We start from the raw sequence: 21,125 nt of genomic DNA, 5'->3' as shown, positions 1-21,125 counted from the left end.
ATAGAAAAAAGAATATTGTGCCAGAATTCATTTAACAATTTTAAGGCGATTAGATTATGATGGCAACGTTAAATAAAAAGTGAAAATAGCACTACTGACCGATCAACCATAGCGACTAGTAAAATCAACAAACAACTTCTTCACAAAACAAATACAATATCAACACAATCACACATTACATACATATGTATGTTTATAATATCTGCGAGAGAGAATCTACGATTGTGAATGTTTAAAGGGTTACCAAGTTGTTTTTTACAAACATAAATCGGCACAATTGTTGTTAACTCTTATAATTATAATTTAGAACTTCAATTAAAAAAGGCAGGAAGTATGTAATTTTTTTCATTAAGTTTTAAAATGTTGAATAACTTTAAGTATTCAGCGAAAAAAATTTAAATTGTTCAAGAATATTTTCATTTTCATCTTAATACTTATTCTATTTAATGGGGTTTAAATACATGCCAATATTCTAATACATACATTTGTTATAAATGAAGGCATTAACATTTTCACCCAATTCTCTCATATAACTCTGCTGTAGGAATTTTAATAACTCGCTATAAATTTGTATTCTCTTAGGATTTAAAAGATAATGGCTATTTCTGAATTAATTGTTTCAGCTAAATATAAACTATTTCATTATTAGTTGAATGCATTTAATCCTTTTTCTGCACGTCTTTTTATGATGGATAGTTATATTTTAGAAATGAGGTTATAGAACTCTCTAAGATATTGGGTTCTATTCATAACAATTTGTCACAATCACAATCAATCTCATACAAAATTTGTTTAATAAAATTATTATGAATAAGGAAATTAATATTTTCTCTAAATTATTTATATTCAATCAGAGATGGGGGTAGTGCACTAATTTTTAACTATCACTAATTATTAGTGGTAGTTCAAAATTATTCACCACTTTTATTTAAGTTTAGTGATGATTTGAAAAATATAAGCCTTACTCAATAATAGTGATAGTGATATTTAAAATTTTTAACTAAAAATATTTTAAAAATAGTTAAAATATTTGTTTTTACAGCCTAGTGAAATAAATTTTTCTACACTAAATTATTAGTTAAAAAAATATTCCTGCACTATTTTTGTTTTCAACAGAGAAATGTTTCACTCAATTGAAAGTTTAAGTTAATAGGTTATTATATTTAAGGAAAAAAGTTGTAAAAAGGTATTTAAATACAAAAATTACACAATTACGATAAAAAACAGAAATAAACAAAACATAGTACAGTAAAAATTAGCCATTATTGGCTTTAAGTAAAACAAGTTTTTTGAAATTGGAATCACTTAATTTATTCCCTTGAGGAGAGTCCACCATTCCGCTAAAAGAAAATAACGTTCTAAAAATCTGTATTCTCCATTTTAAAAGATGTATATTTAAAAAAAATTAATTATTTAATATCTTACAAATTCTCTAATTCCTTTTTTATTAAGTTTCTTAAGTCAAAATTATTTATTATATATATGTATGTATCTACATATAATCAATAATCGTATTTCAATTAGAATAATTCCATGATCACTCATTAAAAAAAATAGTGCAAAGAAAATTATTGAAGCCTTTTGTTGGTGACTGTTCAAATATTTAACTATTTGAGTGTAGTGCCTTTTTCTACACTACCACTTAATTGAGTTATAGTTAAAAAAAATAAAATTATCACTAAAAAATATTAGTACTAAAAATATTAGCGTCACTACCCCTAAGCTGATGAAAATTAGTGAAAAATATATTTTTTGAAATAATATTTAGTGCTAGTGAAATATTGATTTAACTAAAAAAATAGTGCACTACCCCCATCTCTATATTCAATATTACTATACCTAATTGATTATGTAAATTTTTTTAACAAACAAAATTAATGCTGTTTTTAGTATTTTTATACCCTTCACCTTCGTGAGAAGGGTATATATAAGTTTGTCATTCCGTTTGTAATTTCTATAATATAATTTTCCGACCCTATAAAGTATATATATTCTGGATCCTTATAGGTAGCGGAGATGATTAAGCCATGTCCGTCTGTCCGTCTGTCTGTCTGTCTGTATGTTTGTTGAAATCAGTTTTTAGAAGACCCCAGATATCTGCGAGATCCGAATCTTCCATAATTCTATCAGACATACGACCGGCAAGAACGCTATTTAAAATCAGCAAAATCGGTCCATAAATAACGGAGATATGAGCAAAAAACCGAGACAACCTCTGAAAATTTCATATAAAATTTAGATTTTTTATTCATGCTCAGACAGAAACTGCAAAAAACAAAAACAAAATACATAACAATACGGTAAATATTGTTATTGTAATTTGTTTATAAAAGCAAAGCAGAGCAAGAGCAGCAGAGCAAGAGTAGCAGAGCGAGAGCAGCACTAATGTTTTGTTATTGGCTAGAAATATGAAATTAAGTATGTAGAGCCTGGATTAAGTGAGAACCTATAAAAGGGGACTTTCTGGTACTTTTTCGTTCTTCAAAAGGTATTTTTTGAAATTTCTATAATATTGAACCTAGAAACATGAAATTAAGTATGCATGGCCCGGATTAAGTGAGGACCCAAACAAGGGGAGTTTTTGGTACTTTTTCGTTTTTCAAAAGGTACTTTTTGCAATTTCTTCAATATTGAACCTAGAAACATGTAATTAAGTATGTATGGCCCGGATTAAGTGAGGACCCATAAAAGGGGACTTTTTCGTTGTTCAAAAGTTACTTTTTGCAATTTCTACAATATTGAACCTAGAAACATGTAATTAAGTATGTATGGCCCGGATTAAGTGAGGACCCATAAAAGGGGACTTTTTGGTACCTTTTCGTTCTTCAAAAGGTACTTTTTGCAATTTCTACAATATTGAACCTAGAAACATGTAATTAAGTATGTATGGCCCGGATTAAGTGAGGACCCATACAAGGGGACTTTTTGGTACTTTTTCGTTTTTCAAAAGGTACTTTTTGCAATTTCTTCGTTATTAAACCTAAAAACATGTAATTATGTATGTATGGCCCGGATTAAGTAAGGACCCATAAAAGGGGACTTATTGGTACTTTTTCGTTTTTCAAAAGGTACTTTTTGCAATTTCTACGATATTAAACCTAGAAACATGTAATTAAGTATGTATGGCCAGGATTAAGTGAGGACCCTTGAAAGGGTACTTTTTGGTACTTTTTCATTCTTCAAAAGGTACTTTTTGAAATTTCTATAATATTGAACCTAGAAACATGTTATTAAGTTCGTATATCCCGGATTAAGTGAGAACCAGTAAAAGGGGACTTCTTGGTACTTTTTCGTTCTTCAAAAGGTACTTTTTACAATTTCTACAATATTGAACCTAGGAACATGTAATTAAGTTTGTATGGCCCGGATTAACTGAGGACCCATATATGGGGACTTTTTGGTACTTTTTCGTTCTTCAAAAGGTACAAAAGGCTTTAAACACATCATGGTGAAGGGTATATAAGATTCGGCACAGCCGAATATAGAACTCTTACTTGTTTTTATTAAAATTTGTACATTTAACATTTTTGCAATTTCGAAACAATTTAGCAATATTTTGGTAGAGTTTTAAATTTTTTTTTGTAGCATTATTAACAACCCCTTAAAATGTTGCTAAAATTCAATACTATTTTAATATTGACAGAAATTTGTTTAAATAACCTTCAAAACATATTGAAAACATAAATGGTTTCTGTTTCCACACTTTTTGCAAGTGTTGGGAGAAATTTAATTTTATATTGTGCTGGACATTTTTATACATATGGGCAATTCAATAGATAGATTTTGTAAAATAAGGAGTACTTGGAAAACAATTTTGTGATTCTTCCATTGGAACCTTGTTTCCAAAAAAAGGATTAAAATATGGCGATATCATATGTGACAAAAAACGGAATCGTTTTTAAAGTACATGTAAATATTTACAAAAATCTGCGAATTCTGTAAGCGCATCTTTTTCGTTTTAATTTCTTACACTATGTGACATATTTTTCATTAGTAATCCATAATTCTTATATAAAAAAATAATATAATTTTAAAATGAACATTTTTTAATAATGTACGTGACACATCGTATGTGATCGATTTTTCTCCTGATTTTTTAAAGGTTATAAAATATATATTTTGGAAGTGCATACACACACTTCAACAAATCAAAAGGAGTAGGAAAGTGCAGTCGGACATGGCCGACCTATATACATGTTTAAGCAATTTGTAAATAAAAATAAAAAACTGGAGTTATATGGAGACTAGGGTCAAATATGGACCCATCCTCCTAAAAGTCTACGGTTTGATTTTAATTCATATAAAACTTATTTGTAACAAATTTTATCATAGCACTAGTCATAATACTAGTCATAATTTAATCATAATACTAGTCATTAGAGGTGAGTTACGGACGTTTAAGTGTTTTTCTGATATTAAACTTTATATGGAACTAGGGCCAACTAAGGTCCAATCGTTATAAAAATTGGCATAAAGGTTAAGGTTTATAAACATTTTAGATCTGCCGATTTTTTAAATTAACCGAATTAGGAGCTAAAAGTGATATTTTCGGGTCCGTTTGTAAGTTACATGCATACATATTTTATAATAGATCCGCACATTATTATTATCCAATTAATTTAAATTGTTTTATTTGGAACATCAGTTCATTCATATTTGTGTCACGTTTCGCATATTAAAACTTTATGCCATCCTTATAAGAAACATGTGTGATATCTATATTGCATCTTTAGCAGAAATTTTTTTATAACAAAAAGCTAATTTAGATTTTTATTTGTTCTAATTATTTTTATTTTGTATTAACGATATTTAGCACACTTGGTATATGTTGCCTATAACATAAAATATTTCCTACAGTCCTTAACTTTTTTAACAAATTCTTTTTTATGTGTAACACATGTCCTTCGAGGATCACGACACATTACATTTTGCTCCACTACTTTGTTGCATACAGATTTTTTTCTTTCCAAAGTAGCACAAAATTAAAAAATCATTAAAAATAAAACAAAACAACCGGCTATATTTATCTTATTGCACTTAAAATTTTATATTTTGTGGAATAGTTGGACATAATCTTCACCAGAACCCTCTAGAAATTTCTTGACATAAATATTAACTTTCAGCCCATAAATTGGCCAAATTCTTGGTGATTTCTGCTTTTATTTGTTGGTCCATATCATGTTATATGTATGTTCTCTATTGAATTGGAATCGAGAAAATATACTGGGCACTGCAAACATGACAATCCCGCTCGCTTCCAAGCAGCTCATCTGAGCACTTTTAGCATATTTACGATTGGAGGATACTAGTTGAAGATTAATAGGATCAAATTTGATGGAAAAATGTAATTATGCTGTACTCCAAACATGCAGCAACAACCAAAGTAAATTTGAAATATTACGAATTCTTAGGCGTTTTCCGGGCGTAGTGGAGGTTCTATACGCAAGGTGGATACACAAATGGATCAGTATGACTATCATAATAGACTCTTAAATATTTTAGTAAAAAAATTAGTGGACAAAAGTTCAGTTAAATGGCGTTTTTTGGTCGACAATGACCTAAAATATATTAAAAGTACAGAGAGGAGCTTCTTGGAAGCGAGCGAGATTGACATTGTTTGCAGCGCCCAGAATAATTTCTAGATCCCAATCCAATAGGGAACATATTAAACTAAATGGTGCAACAAATAAAACACAAATTCCTAAGAATTTTGCCTATTTATGGACTGAAAGTTAAAATTTGTGTCATGAAATTTCTAGTGGGATCTAGTGAAGATTATGTCCAGGAGAAGAAATTATGTTATCAAAATGTGCAACTATTCTACAAAATATAAAATTTTAAGTGATATTACATAAATTTATCCGATTTCTTTGCTTAATTTTTAATTTTTTATTGATTTTTTTTTATTTTGTGCTAAACTTATGTCCAGATTTTGAAAGAAAGAAATCTATATGCAAAAAATAGTGAAACAAAATGTAATGTGTTGTGATCCTCGAAGGACATATGTTACGCATAAAAAATAATTTGTAAAAAAAGTTAAGAACTATAGGAAATATTTGATTTTATATTTAAAATTTCTATAATACTAAAATGTTTACTAATATTTTTGCCAATTCTGTGCAACTCTGTGGTATTTTCATATTTTGTGAAAATATTTTTTACACTAATACTTCTAAAGAAAAACCTATAACCTATAACCATACAATAAGTTGATTTTTAGCAAATTTTCTCTCAGATAAAGCAATTTTTGATAATTTTAGGTTGATAACAAAAACTAATTATGTTTTCGTTTAAAATAAAATCCAGAAAGAATAATTTTAACGCTTACAAATTTGTAAACGATTATATTTTAGTAAAAAAAAAACTCAAACCTAGGCATTTTTGGATCTATAGATGAATAATTGACAAAATACCAATTGGCCAGCAACATTTTTAGACAATTAGGAAATGCCCATCTGTAAACCAAATGATGAGCAACTCATTTGATTTGCCTTTTTATACCCTTCACCTTCGTGAGAAGGGTATATATAAGTTTGTCATTCCGTTTGTAATTTCTATAATATAATTTTTCGACCCTATATATATAATATATAAAGTATATATATTCTGGAGATATGAGCAAAAATCCGAGACAACGTCTGAAAATTTCACCAAAAAAGCCACATTTTTTTTCATGCTTTGTTAAAAAAAAAGCAACAACAACACTGTGAATTGGATAAAGATGTGCGTGTGGAGATGTATTCGGTTTTATTCAGCTGTGAATTTTTTTTGTATGTTTGCATGCTGTTCTGTTCTCAAGAAGGTAAGTGGGTATAACAAGAACAAGGAGATAAAGCAGTAATATGTTGGTAATACAGCTGTAATTATTTGAGGGTGGTAATACGGTGGTATTACAGTACAACGGTTAATATTTCTTTCTGCTACAGTTTATATTTGTTTGTGTGTATGTTATGTGTGATATGTATGCAGAGATACAAAATAAATAAAAACTGTTTTTTAAAACATACTTGGTGAAGGGTATATAAGATCCGGCACAGACGAATATAGAAATATTACTTATTCATAGTTGGTTGGTTAAATATAATGCCATAAAGTAATTAATTGGGTAAATTATATTAATTAGGGTTATACCACTGCAAAATATATTCGCCGCTAAAATTGGTCAGATATCACAGAAATTTATCAATACTTGCAATAACTTATCAAAAATTGCAAAAAATGAGCCATAAAAAAATATGATGTTATATTTTTACATCTAAAGTAAATAAACGTTTATTATATCCATATACATATATTCTTATTTTTCTAAAAAGTTCGTTTTTATCGTCAAAAATACATTATAAGGGCAAGGATTTTCATGCACTAAAAAATTAAAACTATGCGCTTATAATATGCACTATAAAATGGAAAATATGCACAAAAAATTTAAAAAATATGCACAAAAAATTTAAAAAATATGCACCAAAAAATATTTCCATTGTAAGGTCCATATTAACAAATATTCAGATCTTATGTTTTTGTCAACAATTATACAGGTTTTTAAGGTCTTTATGTACTAACGGAACCACGACCACGAATGACAAATATAAAAACTACAAAATTTCATCAAGTTATCTTTTTATATGGACACACAGATGGACAGACTCAGAAATACTTGAACCGATAATTTAATGACCAATATTTTGGATGTTACAATTAGCAGCACAAACACAAAATACCTTCCGCACTATGTAAAATTGTATTTCATAGAACCTAGTATTTTGTTGTAAAATCGAAATTTGTTGAAATTTATTTTTAAAAAATCGAGCCTTAAATAATAATTTATTCATCGATAATAAATTCATACAGTTCGAATGAAATTAATACTTAAATATTGAAAATTATAAATATTTAAACACAAAATTTGTTGTAAAAATATGAAATACAGAGAAAACAAAACAATTTGTTTTAGAAAAACTAAAAAAATTGCAATATATGCTATAAAAATGTTGGACATATGCAAAATTATGCAATTTAGAGCAAAATATGCAATTTATGTATTTATAATAAAGTATGCAATAACAAATCAATGCCATTTTGTAGCAAATTCTTTGATTCGAAAAGAAAACTAGTTAAAAGTTATTTGGAGTTTCTGACTGCAAACATGCATTTGTATAGAAATCCTTGCCCTGATTATAAGCAACAAGTAAGGGTGTTACCTACCATCGAACCGTTGTCATATAAATAAACGTTGAAAATTATGAATAATAGTAATTTATTATCATATGTATATCGATATTAATAAGAACATGAGGGTAATATTTGAACGAGGTCCATTAATGAGGGTTTAACTACTTATAATGCTATTCCGAATTAAAAAATATTAATTTTTAAAATGAAATCGTTATTATTCTATTATTATTAACTTGTTTTTTACAAGAGGGGTTATATTCGTGGTAGGGTCAATTATGGGGGTAGGGTCAATTATAGACCGATCCTTGCAAAATTTTGTAGAACGGTTATGGTTTATACAAATCATGTTTGTGACGAATTTCATCGTTTAAGCCAGTAGTGATCGTTAAAGTTCATAATTTCCCAATGATGGGGTAGGGTCAATTTATATAGAATTTCATCGTGTTACTCGTTTTTATAGGCCAGTAATGAGCGTTAAACAAATTTTCTAAGGGCTAATCAACATACAATTTGGTTAAGAGATTTTGCCTCGCAAGGAAGTCACCTGAGTCGAATTGAATCGCTATACTTGTATTCGTAATCTGTGTAACACACGAAATGACAAAATCAATATACCCCCATCTTTTTTGATGGTGGGTATAAAAATATGAAATTAAGAAAACCTAATTAACGAATATTTTTCCTAATTGTACGCAACACTTATTGTACAATAACGGCACAATTGTTAATGTAGGTTTATTGTTTGTTTATGAATATTACAATTTTATTAATGGGTTTTAAGCCGAAAGTGTGCTTTGCCTTAAATCTAAAATAAAAAATTTTATTGAATACTAGTGTTGATCTCTACTTTATATGTAAATCAAGTAATTTTAAAAAAGTCAGAGTTCATTTTAAGTAAATAAGCCATATACAACTTTAATTCCTATGACCATATGATAACATATATTGTGCTACTTAAAAAACATTTTTCCGGTCATTTCGTTTCTAAAACAACACGCACAGAATTTGCAATTTTTGTATAAAATATATAAAAAGTAGGAAATTAATATTTGTAGCTTTATCACGATTTGTGCGTAAACTTTTTCAGAAACTGCGAAAAAAGAAAATATGTTTCATTTGTACTTTTAAGTGTTTATTCTGGCTTTTATAGGAATTGTATTTCGAATTTTCCATTACACTGTGGGCCAGCACAATATTTACATTTATACCATAATTAAAAATGGGGGAATATCTTTTGTCATTCCGTTTTTTGTTACACATCGAAATATTGATCATAATAATCAACATATAAAGTATATATAAAAGTTTCTAAAATTAATAAGATTCCCGTTTTTTTTTTTCTGATATCACACGTTTAAAATCAGAAAGTGTCATGACATCTAAAGGGTTAATGATTGCATTTTCATTTTTGCATATTTTTTCTCAGGAAATATTCTGGATCCTCTTTTGTTTCTAACACGATCTGGCGAATGAAATGAGATTCGACATAAATTTATTTTTTTATTTATTAAATTAATTTCTTTATATAGAAAAGGATTCCTAATATTTGAGAAAAAACTTAACAAACTTTAATAGAACTAAGTTACAGAAGTTGAAAATTATAATTTTGTTTGTTATAGGAAGAAAAATATTGTAGAAAGAAAATAAAACAATTAAAAAATATCCACTTTCCTTTTATTCGATTAACCGAATAATTTTGAATTATCCGATTATTAACCGGCCAACATAAAACCTCAAATAATTATTTGTCGAATAAATCGAATTAGACAAAAACCCGAATAATTGAATACTCTAGTACCTACATATATACAATTCGGCATAGTCAAATATAACACTCTTACTTGTTATATTTCATTTTGCATTTTTTATTTTTTAACAAAACTTTAATTTTTTAAGCGGAAACAATTTGAAAACAAAAAGCAGAAACAAAAATAAAACAAAGACACGTACAAAAAAAGCCAAAAGAAAATTGAGAAAACATTTTATTTTATTATGTGCATAATGTTCGTAATCGTAATAGTATGCAATAATAGTTGCCTTCCCGTATTTTTATAAAGATTTGTAAAATCAATAATAATAATAATAATAATAATAATATAATTATTATACTCTTCAGTTTGTACTTAACTACATTTTTGCGTATTCTTTCATAATTGTAAACAACAATACAATTATAACTTAATATTTTAATTAATGTTATTTAATCGAAAAGAGTCCAATAATTTACTTCATCTATATTTTAAATTTATCTACAAAAACAAACTTATATGTATGATTATTATTTTAAAATTACTTGTTTGCTAGCATCGAAATGACATCACTAAATAAAATATAATTGAATTAAATTTTAGACACAGTCATAACACAGGGCGACAATACTGTTTTTAAAGCCTAAATTTTCCACAATATGTGAACTAACATCGATAGTCGTATGAAAATATTAAATCCTACAAAAACCAAAAGGTCACTGAAATAAAATGAATTTGTTAAATACTATAAGTGAGAGTGTTATATTCGGCTGTGCCGAATCTCATATACCCACCATCAAACCGTATGCATTAAAAGCAATCCTCCCCTATAAACATCAGGTGATATTACTCACAAAATTAACTAAAGAAGACCTTGTATAAAAGAGAGGGTTCATTTTTGAAGGGTACCTTATATGGGAAGTAGGGTCAATTATAGACCGATCCTCATAAAATTTGGTAGGGAGATTTTGAAACTTATTTATGCCGAGTTTCATTGCTTGTATGGGGCTATCCACTTGTATGGGGCTATCCGAAAACGCGAACCGAAATTGCCCATTTTCAAAACAAAACAAACCTTACCTCTAGAGAATATTTGTGGAAAATTTTAATCCTCTACCTCGTTCCATTCGGACTCTATCGAGCTTTCAACAGAGAGACAGACAGACGGCTAGATCTTTTTAGAATTTAATAGGGACCCATAATATATATACTTTTTGGGTCTATGACCAATATTTCGTTGTGTTACAAACGAAATAACAAAATCAATATACGCCCCATCTTTTTTGATATAGTAATTGAACAATCTGTAATTCTAGGGCCTTTTTATATGGTATATGGAAGCTACAATTGGTATCGTCAAAATTGAATTATCTGAAAGTACATTATTGTTTAGAATTGCAATATAATCGCGATAACATATTTTTGCTTAAATTGTAATTGTTTGAAGTAAACAAAAAACAGAACCAATTTGTTAAATGAAAACAAGAGTAACTTCTGGCAATTTACCGGAATATTTAGCAAACTTTGTTATGTAAATTCGCGAAAATTTGTCATCTTTATACTGTGTATTTTAAATGGAAATGGAACACAGCTACAATACGAGAAAAATAACGTTAGAAAAGAGATATGATAAATTTTGTACTTTTGTATTAACTTAATACATATATACAATCTATATTTGCTTATTATTTAAGTTGTTTCGTCTATCTTCGTTCGTTCGTTGTTTCGTTTGCTTGTTTAAATACTCGGTTATAATTTTTGTATTGTTTTCTTTGATGTGGGAACATTACAATTAACACATACTATCGATGTATGTAAAATAACAACTACACTATACAATAAAATACGATACAATACAATGAATGGAGTAGAGAGTGCTCGTCGTCGTAGCTTACGTTTAGCAATCGACTATAGACTGACGTTCATGTAAGTTTGTTTATTTGCTTGTTTGTATGTACAGATGATTGTGTGTAAATAACACTTATACATATGCGTTTTTTATTATTATGACGGTACAAGGTGGAGAAAGGCAAATTTCTATGACGTTTTGAATTAAATAAAACATGTATAAAGGTATTTTATATTCATATGTACATATTTTTATATGTGTGGATATGCGTATGTAAATAATAAAATGACTTGTGTCATCTGTTTTATCGATCGATTTAATTATTAATTCAGATACAATGTATTGAAGAATTAAATTATCACTGATATTTAAATCCCAATCTTGGCGTTATTTTACACAAATTTACTGAAACATTATTACACTATATAGACGATCAGTTTAGATGAAAAAATTTAATTTTAATATAGGTATTTCATTTTCTTTTTATATTTTCTTTTTTGAACACAAAGCACAACGAATCAAACCATACAAATAAAAACATCTATTTGATTTCGTTTTCGTTTTGAATTTGGGATTTTTTATACGTATGTATGTATGTATGTGGGTATATATTATTTATTTATTTGAAAATAAAACTTGAACAGGTATTTTTTGCTATTTTAGTGGTATTTAAAACTCAATACCATTTCGATGGAATTGGCAACACGACGACTTTAAAAGCTAACAACACGCTTTGCACAACACACGAATATAAACTAAAAATACTCGCCTCGTACGAATTAGTAAATACCCACCATAAAATATAAGTCAGACTCAGTCTTTGTGTTCATATGTTTTATGTATGTATGCCTATATGTATTATGTACAGTGGTATAAGTACATAGATAGACACAACACAAACTTTTGTATTTTTTTATTTTTATTTTATCTATGTGTGTTAAAAGCTTGGCTTAAATTCAAGCTTGTCTATATTAAGGCCAAGCTACAGACTTACAAACAAAAACAACAACAATACAATATTAACTCTTGCTTCATTGCTGCTACTAACAAATAGCATACGGCGAGTACAAGTGCAGTTTCGAATACTCAGTAAGAGCAAGTAATAAACAAATAAAAATATGTATGTACATAGCGACATTCAAAAGTATGGAAGTGAGTACATACATACATAGATTCATATATACATAAATTTACCGCTACCGCTCACTCATACCCCACTAACTACAAACAAATACACCCGGCAGATTACCAAACCAGTTCGGCTATGTCAAACAAACAATTATCAACAAAAGATAATTGATTGACACTATTTGCATATCATATTACCATTTATTACACTAATTCTAAGTCTAAAGTATTAAAGAGAAAGTAATACTAAAACAAGTAAGTAAGTATTCGGCTGTGCCAAGGTTTAATATTATAGAAAATTCAAAAAGTACCTTTTGCAGAACGAAACATTATTTTGGAACTTATTTTTAAAAACTTAATAGAAATAATTGCTAGCAATATCGAAATATAGTGATTTGACTAACGACCACTTTAATTACAAAAGATAACTATTTATTTTGACAAGCAGTAAAAAAGGTCCCGATTATCACTTCGTAGCCTGCAGGGTAAGAACATACATAATTCAAACAGTTGTTTAATATTTACTCACGGATTTTTTTCAACTAATATTAGTGCAATTATTATATTTGTTTTATCTATTTTATTGCCCTTCATTACATTAACAATGTGTATACTCATTAGGGTGTTCCTTGTTAACTTTTATTTTTCAACCTTTTAAATCTGCTGAGTTAGACCTTTATATAGTGAAGAGTTCTCACGTTCCCACGACAATCGGATTTTCGCACCAAAACAACCCGAGTCATACTCGGCCATTGATTGTCAACATAGCGATAGTATATATCAACTGAATGTTCATTCACATTTCATCAGTTTTGAATACATTTGTATTAAAAATAACATCAAAAAATGAGTTTAATACCACTAAATTGTCAAAAGTACTACATATAAATGCCGTTCATGAAATCTTCGAGTCTAAAGGTAGAAAATAACTCCCTAATATACATATGTATATATTTCAATTATATGTATGTATATAAATGAACAATTAAAATACAAGTTAAATTTAGAATAAATACATGTACCGCACAGAGGAAAAACAAAGTACATAGTTTAATGATCCAAAAAATACGTATTAATTCTTTTTAGGAATAAGAATATTTTTAATTTATCAAAATATTATAAAATTATAAAATTCCCAAATCACGCTTTCTTAGCTATATTTTCTATTCCAGTATTTTATATTTAAAAAAATATAAAACATAAGATATCATTTAAAATGTAGTTTAAAGCTGCCAATGGTGCTCTGACCACAACTAATTATTTCCGTAACATTGGCATATTCCACAAAACTTAAATTTTTGAAAAGTTTAAATCAAATCTTAAAATGCGTTTTATAATCGAACATGTTAAATATTAGGAGGAAAAAACGTTTCTAAAAGAAACTACAAACAACTTAATTTCTTTAATTACATAAGCGTGTAACTAGATGCATTTAAATTATTTTTGACATCCAAAAATGAGAATAATAATAAGATTAGATCTAGTTTTGCATCAAAATTTAATGTACTTTAAGTATGTTATTTGAAGTAAAAATCTTACAACTTTAGTTGCTGGAATTATTTTGTTAATAAATAGACTTACAACTTAATGTATACTCTATTTAGGAGTATGTATTTATGTACATACATACATATGTATGTATGTATGTGCCTATATATGTATGAACGTTTGTATGTACGTGTCTATGTATGTATGTGTATTCATTCAAGTTTTTTCAAATTTAGTTATAAAGCGAGCATTTTGTTTCTGTTTAAACTTTGTGTTTTTATTAAGAAATGTTAAAATCAATCGACAATTGAGTGAGTGATGATATGAAAAGATGATTTTTTTCTGTTATATAACTTTGTATTGTTTTTTATGTGCTTTCATAAGCGAATACATTTCTCTTATCATTGTATCTCTTTTGCATTTACAATAAAGTCTGAACAAGTAAAACCGTGTATTGTATAAACATATGTTAGTATATGTCTGCATTAGGGAGGATTTTTTCATTTATTGGAGTTTGTAATGCATAAAAGTATTGGTATTATCCTAATCGGCTTTTTCGTAGAAATAATCTGAAATCAGTAAAACAAATGACAATTATTCCTCGATATGAAGACATTTGGATTTGGCTTTACACAAGTACACAAATAATATGACCATGCAAAAATTTGTGTTAAAGAGTACGAACATACATATGTAAATATGCAATGAATCCGTCATACCTTGAGAGAAAATACGGAAGGAAACTTGGATATTCATATGACGATCATTATTATAATAATCATATGGCGATCATTATTATAATAAATAATCTGAAATCAGTAAAACAAATGACAATTATTCCTCGATACGAGGATATTCATATGGCGATCATTATTATAATATTATGTTCGAATAATCGAAAATCAGTTAAAAAACAAATGAGAAAACTCAAACTAATGGAAAATATTTTAAGTATAAAACTTGCAGTTGAATTAGATCAATCAATATGAAAGACTTTATTTAGTGAGACTCAAATTTTGTATCTCTCAGTACAAGCATTAAAATAATTGGCAGTAACATTTAGACATATACAAAGCTAAGCTGTGACGATTTTTTTAGGAATACTTAAACATTTAACATAACTATGAGCTACATAGGTAATAATAAACCGATTTTTGCCTTTCTAAATAGGCTCCGTTCGTCTCAGGAAGTTATTCTGAAACGATTGATTGGTATATTTGATGGATGTATGACCAATATTTCTGGATATTACAAACATCAGCACAAACTCATAATACTCTCCCCACCATAGTGGTGTAGGGTACAAAAACAACATTAACACAATTTCTTTCAAAAATATGCCCTTGACAAATCAAAAGTTTGTGCGAATTTGTAATATTACTACAAGATTTTACACTTTCGCAATTTCGTTAACGAAAAAGGATGACATGAATACGTGAATTTAACTTTTTTTTTAATTTTCTCTTTACTTTTTTAACTGAAAAGTTGGCAATACTAAAAAACAGCTGATCTTAAATTTATTACATAAAAACACAATCATCGGTTAAGATCCTCCTAAATATGTTTCGAGTTTAACCTAACAGAATGTTAAGCCCCAGTGACAACCAACCCTAAGGTAGATGATTGAATTAATAAAAATAAAGGACACATTAGTTATGGACCGTTATCAGTGCATTTTAATTATATAATACAACAAATTTAAATATTACATAGAAACAAATTTTAAATATTAAATTGTTCTGTTTATGATTCATTGCTTTTAAAGTTTAAACAATTTTATGTAAAAAAATGTTTTTTATATACATAGATAGAATCATAAAAATCAATAATTGGACATTGAATAACATAAATTGCAATAAAACTTACCAATAAATGTCGTTTGAAGTAATCATTTTTGAATGTATATATTAATTGAAAAATTTTGGGTTAATATTTCCTTATATCTTTTATAGTTTGTAATAGATAGTGTCTATTCTATTCCAAACAAAGCAAGGCAAGTCAAAGACAATGTGTATGAAGGAAGAGGACGGCATGTAGACTCAAAAAAGGAATTTTTTGAATTATAACTTGTTCTTTTTTCAAAACATGTATTTTTATTATTCTATAAAAATATTTATTTACTTTTTGTTTATTTTTAGATTATGTTAATAAAATATTTCATTATTTCACTATTTTTTAAAGTTACATTTCCAAATATGTATTATATGTTCCTCCCTTATTATGAAGGCGAAGAAGACACGGTATACATACACAAATCGGCTGATGACTTATAAACTTCTTTTTAAAATAATATGAAATGTTTTGATAAAGGTATTTTAAATTAAATTATTTAAAATTAATGAAGCATTTAATTAGCAGCTGAATGTTAAACATATTTTGATTTTTATAGTTATTTGTGTGATGTCTTAATGCACTTTTAAATAAAATGTTATTTTTTGCATTAGAATACCGTAAACTCTATTACCGTCATGTTTCAGTTTTGAGAACTATCAACTAACTGGCAATAATAAAATAAAATACATATATATTTTCCAGTCACATCCACCACTGGAAATGAGAGAATTGCCCGTCCTTATTTAAAACCATTGCAAGTGGAGAGGGTTGCAGCAGCTATAATTAAATGCAGACATAATAGTTCACACTCTATGTTCTGAATGGCACATTATAAAACAATGTTATTTTTTAAAATTTAATAGAAATATCTATTAAAAAATTACATTTAATTTCAAAATATAAAAAAATACATTTACTAAAATTTTAGAACTGCAAAATACACTATATGAAATTTTATAGAGAGAAATATTTAAGGGTTGGATTAAATAAAAAGGTGGAAAGCATTGTTTTTGTTGTTTTCTTTTTTATTTCCTTCTCTCTTTTTTCCTCTAGCTCTCTTAACACAGATTAGGGATGGAAATAAGGTACTATTGTACTTTTTTTTAGTAATTTTACCAACAAAAATATGACAGTGTCCCCACAATGTATTAACCCTGTAATTCTGCATGCAAATCATTTGTTGCAAATAAAGAATTTGTTGCAATAAAATAAAATACATCTTATTTATATTGCATATATTTTTGTCTCTACAAAAATCGGCACAATCAATTTTGAATAATACTTGTAACACTGACCTGGGATACATTTAGTGGTCCTAAATCCAGGTGTGGTAACAAAACATTTTTATCATGTCTACTTTTTACGCAAAAAAAATTTACGGAAATTTGACCAATAAAAATATACAAGTATTACTTCTGACCTTTGTATATGGGCATTTCCACCAAAAAGTCCACCGTAGCTCAAAAACTAAAAGTCATCAAAAATAAAATTTCAACTTCTATTATTATAGAAAAAGATTCAAATTTTATTATATTAAAGACCCCAGCTTTTCTTAACCACTATGATGAGAAATCGAAATTAAAAGTTACAATAATATTTCAGGTATATTTTTGCGCCTTTAGTAGCATTTGCTTTTAATAGTTTTTCATTATTTTAAAGGCTAATATTTAAATGGACTTTTATCGGAATACATTTGTTGAAATAATAGTTACCTTAAAACATACAAATATAGAAAGATAGAGATCCTTCTTCCATAGACTTTTAAATATCACGTTCGTCACGTTGAAACAGGATTTATCCCGATAACTTTTTAGTTGGTATTCAGAAGTATTCAGAAGTATTCAAAGTATATATAATTATATATATATATATATATATATATATAATATATATATATATATATATATTATATATATATATATATTATATATATATATATATTATATATATATATATATATATATATAATATATATATATATATATATATATATATATATATATATTAATTTTTTTCAAATTGAAGTTTCATTTTATTTCAAATCTACCCAGAAAAAAATTTTTAAGTTGTTCAAGAAGAAGGGATATTTTTAGGATTTCTTTTGAACGTATTCTTGTTAATGCATTTTATATACATGCCAAAATTCTTAGAAATTTGTCATAAGTGAAGTCATGAAAAATTGCACATAATTCACTTAAGTCTGCTATAAGAATTTTAAAATTCACTATAACTTGGTATTCTCTTAGAATTTAAAAGAAACGTGCATTTCATATAATAAATATTACAAATACAAATAATTAATTTTAATACATTTTTGTATTTAACATTTGTTAAAATTAATAATATTAAGTACATTTTAACATCTTGATTAATAAGAGAAGAAAATACCACGTTGGCTGAATGCTAAACGTGTTTTAATGCATTTTAAAATAAATATAGTGCACCAATGAAAATTTGCATGAGAATCATCGAATGTTCACTGGTTATAAGCACTCATTTCAATGACGTGCTATTATTCCAAACACGAACCCATGCTCGCCAATGAAACGCTAATGTTAAAATTATGCATCTTTCCCCTAAATATGAACCAGTTCATTATCAGTTGATTGGTGCACTTTACGGTGAGTGTAGGAAATTTTTGGGTGTTGCAATCATCAGCACAGAAACCACTGAACGAGGCCTGCCTATGTATGCATGGAAATCCGGGAGTATTTCTTCAGCTTAACACTGCATTTTTTAATTTTATTTTCAGGATATTTTTCTTCTTAATTTTTTAAATTGAATTTAAATTATTTTTTTAATTGTAGTGATTCTGTAGTGTTTCTATCTTTTATTGTTTTATAATGATGTGATCCTATAGAAAATTAAAAAAATATATATATTTTTCACCGTAAAATTAATTGATTAATTACCGACCGAACGTTCCGGTACGGGTTCGGAGTTCGGTAAAAAGTAAGGTTCGGCCAATGTGCGGTTTTCGGCGGAATTTTGACCTAACACCGAACGCCGAACTTTTTATAAAATGTTTATTTGCTGAAAATTTGTTTATAGAAATTATCTGTACAATAAATTTCGGATATACATAGGTACTGAACGCCTTTTTAACTATTCGTTTTTCGGCTGATTTGAAAAACTGTTTACCAGAAAGTGATTAAAAAACAAAGAAAAGAGAAACATTTAATTTAACTTATCTAGTTTCGATTAGAAATCTTTGATCTCATTTGTAACATCAACATTTTCTAGATCCTTATTCTCAAACGATCTAGACATGTCCGTCAGTTTGATTGGTATTAAAAATGGACAAAATCGGTTCACATTTGGACATGGCTTAAGAAAATGACTAACGTTCATAACATGCTTAAAAATAGTAGTATTTTTATGAAATTATACTTAAATTTTTTTATGAACCAAAATTTCATAAAAATCAACAAATTGAAATTTGCGATTTGTGTTAAGTATTTCTTGTAGGTATATATCGATACATATTTAAAACAATATTATGATAAATACCAAAATATCATGATGAAATATTTTGACGGTATTTAATCATAATATAATATTTTAAAATTGTTACAATAGCTATAATATGTTTAGACTACAATCATGAATTATATCATTGTCAATAAATCGTTTAAATACCAAAAATAAAATTATTAAGTTATATGCATTTAACCAAAATGGTTTGTTATTAAAAAATTATCACCCTGGAATTCGGAATAAGTTGATAATTTACACAATTGCTAATTGAAGACCGTCTTCAAAAAATCTTCCGGGTGTCCATATTTTAGTCATGTTATAAATTCATTACTTTTTAATCATAAATGCGTTTTTCATTGAAGAAAAAAGTTCGTGTTCACCGATCTTTGAAAACCAAACAAAATTCGAGTTCGGCCGAACTTTCAAATTTACCGAAGTTCGGGTTCGGTGTTCGGTACCGAACGAAATTTTGAGTTCGGTCGGACTCTAAAAATTACCATTATTTGTAGTCACCATAAATATCTATAAAGAATTAAATTACCTACATGGTAGTTTAAAACTATTTTGGATATCATTATTTTTTTATTGCAATGATATTTGAAGATTTTAATATTTTAATCATTATTAATTAGATAATTTTAATTAAAATTAATTAAAAATCAAATAAATAACAATTTTAATACTTATTTTAATTTTTACCTAATATTTTTTGATCTGTGATTAATATTTAATGAATAAATCAACAATTTCAAAAATATTTAAAAATTTCATGAGAAAGATACAATGAAAACTCAACATATGGGTTGAAGACCTTGTAAAACTGCTCTAATGCAGGATAATTATTAATGATAATAGAATTCGAAAAATTTCAAAAAAATACTCCTCTAGGTTAGTTATTAACAAAAAGTTCGAAATAAGAACTCTTATGGTTAAACAAATGGAAAAGAACCGGTCTTGGTTGTAGTTGTCCTGCCAGAAAACTTTTTAGTTTTAGAAATAATCGTTCTACTTCTCTACTCTTTGCCAAAGATTACATAAACTGTCGAATTAATATAAAATAATGTCCTTTTTTAGAAGAGTCCAAATTTATTTAGGACATTTGTAAGGCGGCCCAAGGGGAAAGATAGTGGACCCGCAGAATATTAAGTTAAGCAGTGGCAAAATCATGGTATAAAACTGTTTTTCATGGCAAGTGATTGGTCTAATGCAATTATAAAACAAGTAGGAAAGTATAGTCGGGCATGGCCGACCATATGATACCCTACACCATGAGTATATTTTTACAATTTTTACTTTTATAAAATTTTTATTTTTGTGTTGTTTTTTATGTTGAATATTACCATAATTCCAAAATATTTAAGCCATTTATTGATAAAAAAAAACTAAAATTTCTAAATGAGGCTTTATATAGGTCAAATATGGGCCGATCC

At 27.4% G+C, this 21,125-nt stretch overlaps 1 protein-coding gene across 7 annotated transcripts in view; it reads right to left on the bottom strand.

Moving 5' to 3' along the window:
• The window catches only part of LOC111681979 (IQ motif and SEC7 domain-containing protein 1), a 53,887-nt gene that overhangs the window by 28,456 nt on the left and 4,306 nt on the right, over positions 1-21,125 (bottom strand). Inside the window, exon 1 of one of the 7 annotated variants that reach the window (XM_046953241.1) lies at positions 16,252-16,863. The exons of 4 other annotated variants lie outside the window; for them this stretch is intronic. In XM_046953241.1, coding sequence (XP_046809197.1) covers positions 16,252-16,277 — 26 coding nt within the window. In that variant the 5' untranslated portion in view covers positions 16,278-16,863. Of the gene's footprint in view, positions 1-12,189; positions 12,514-16,251; positions 16,864-21,125 lie in introns of those variants that run through there. 2 more of the 7 variants (XM_046953239.1, XM_046953238.1) reach the window with 2 other exon arrangements.

The sequence above is a fragment of the Lucilia cuprina genome, chromosome 5 (assembly GCF_022045245.1).
Source record: "Lucilia cuprina isolate Lc7/37 chromosome 5, ASM2204524v1, whole genome shotgun sequence".
Classification (NCBI taxonomy): domain Eukaryota; kingdom Metazoa; phylum Arthropoda; class Insecta; order Diptera; family Calliphoridae; genus Lucilia; species Lucilia cuprina.
Note: the sequence above shows the minus strand (reverse complement) of the source record. Positions and strands in the feature narration are given on the sequence as shown.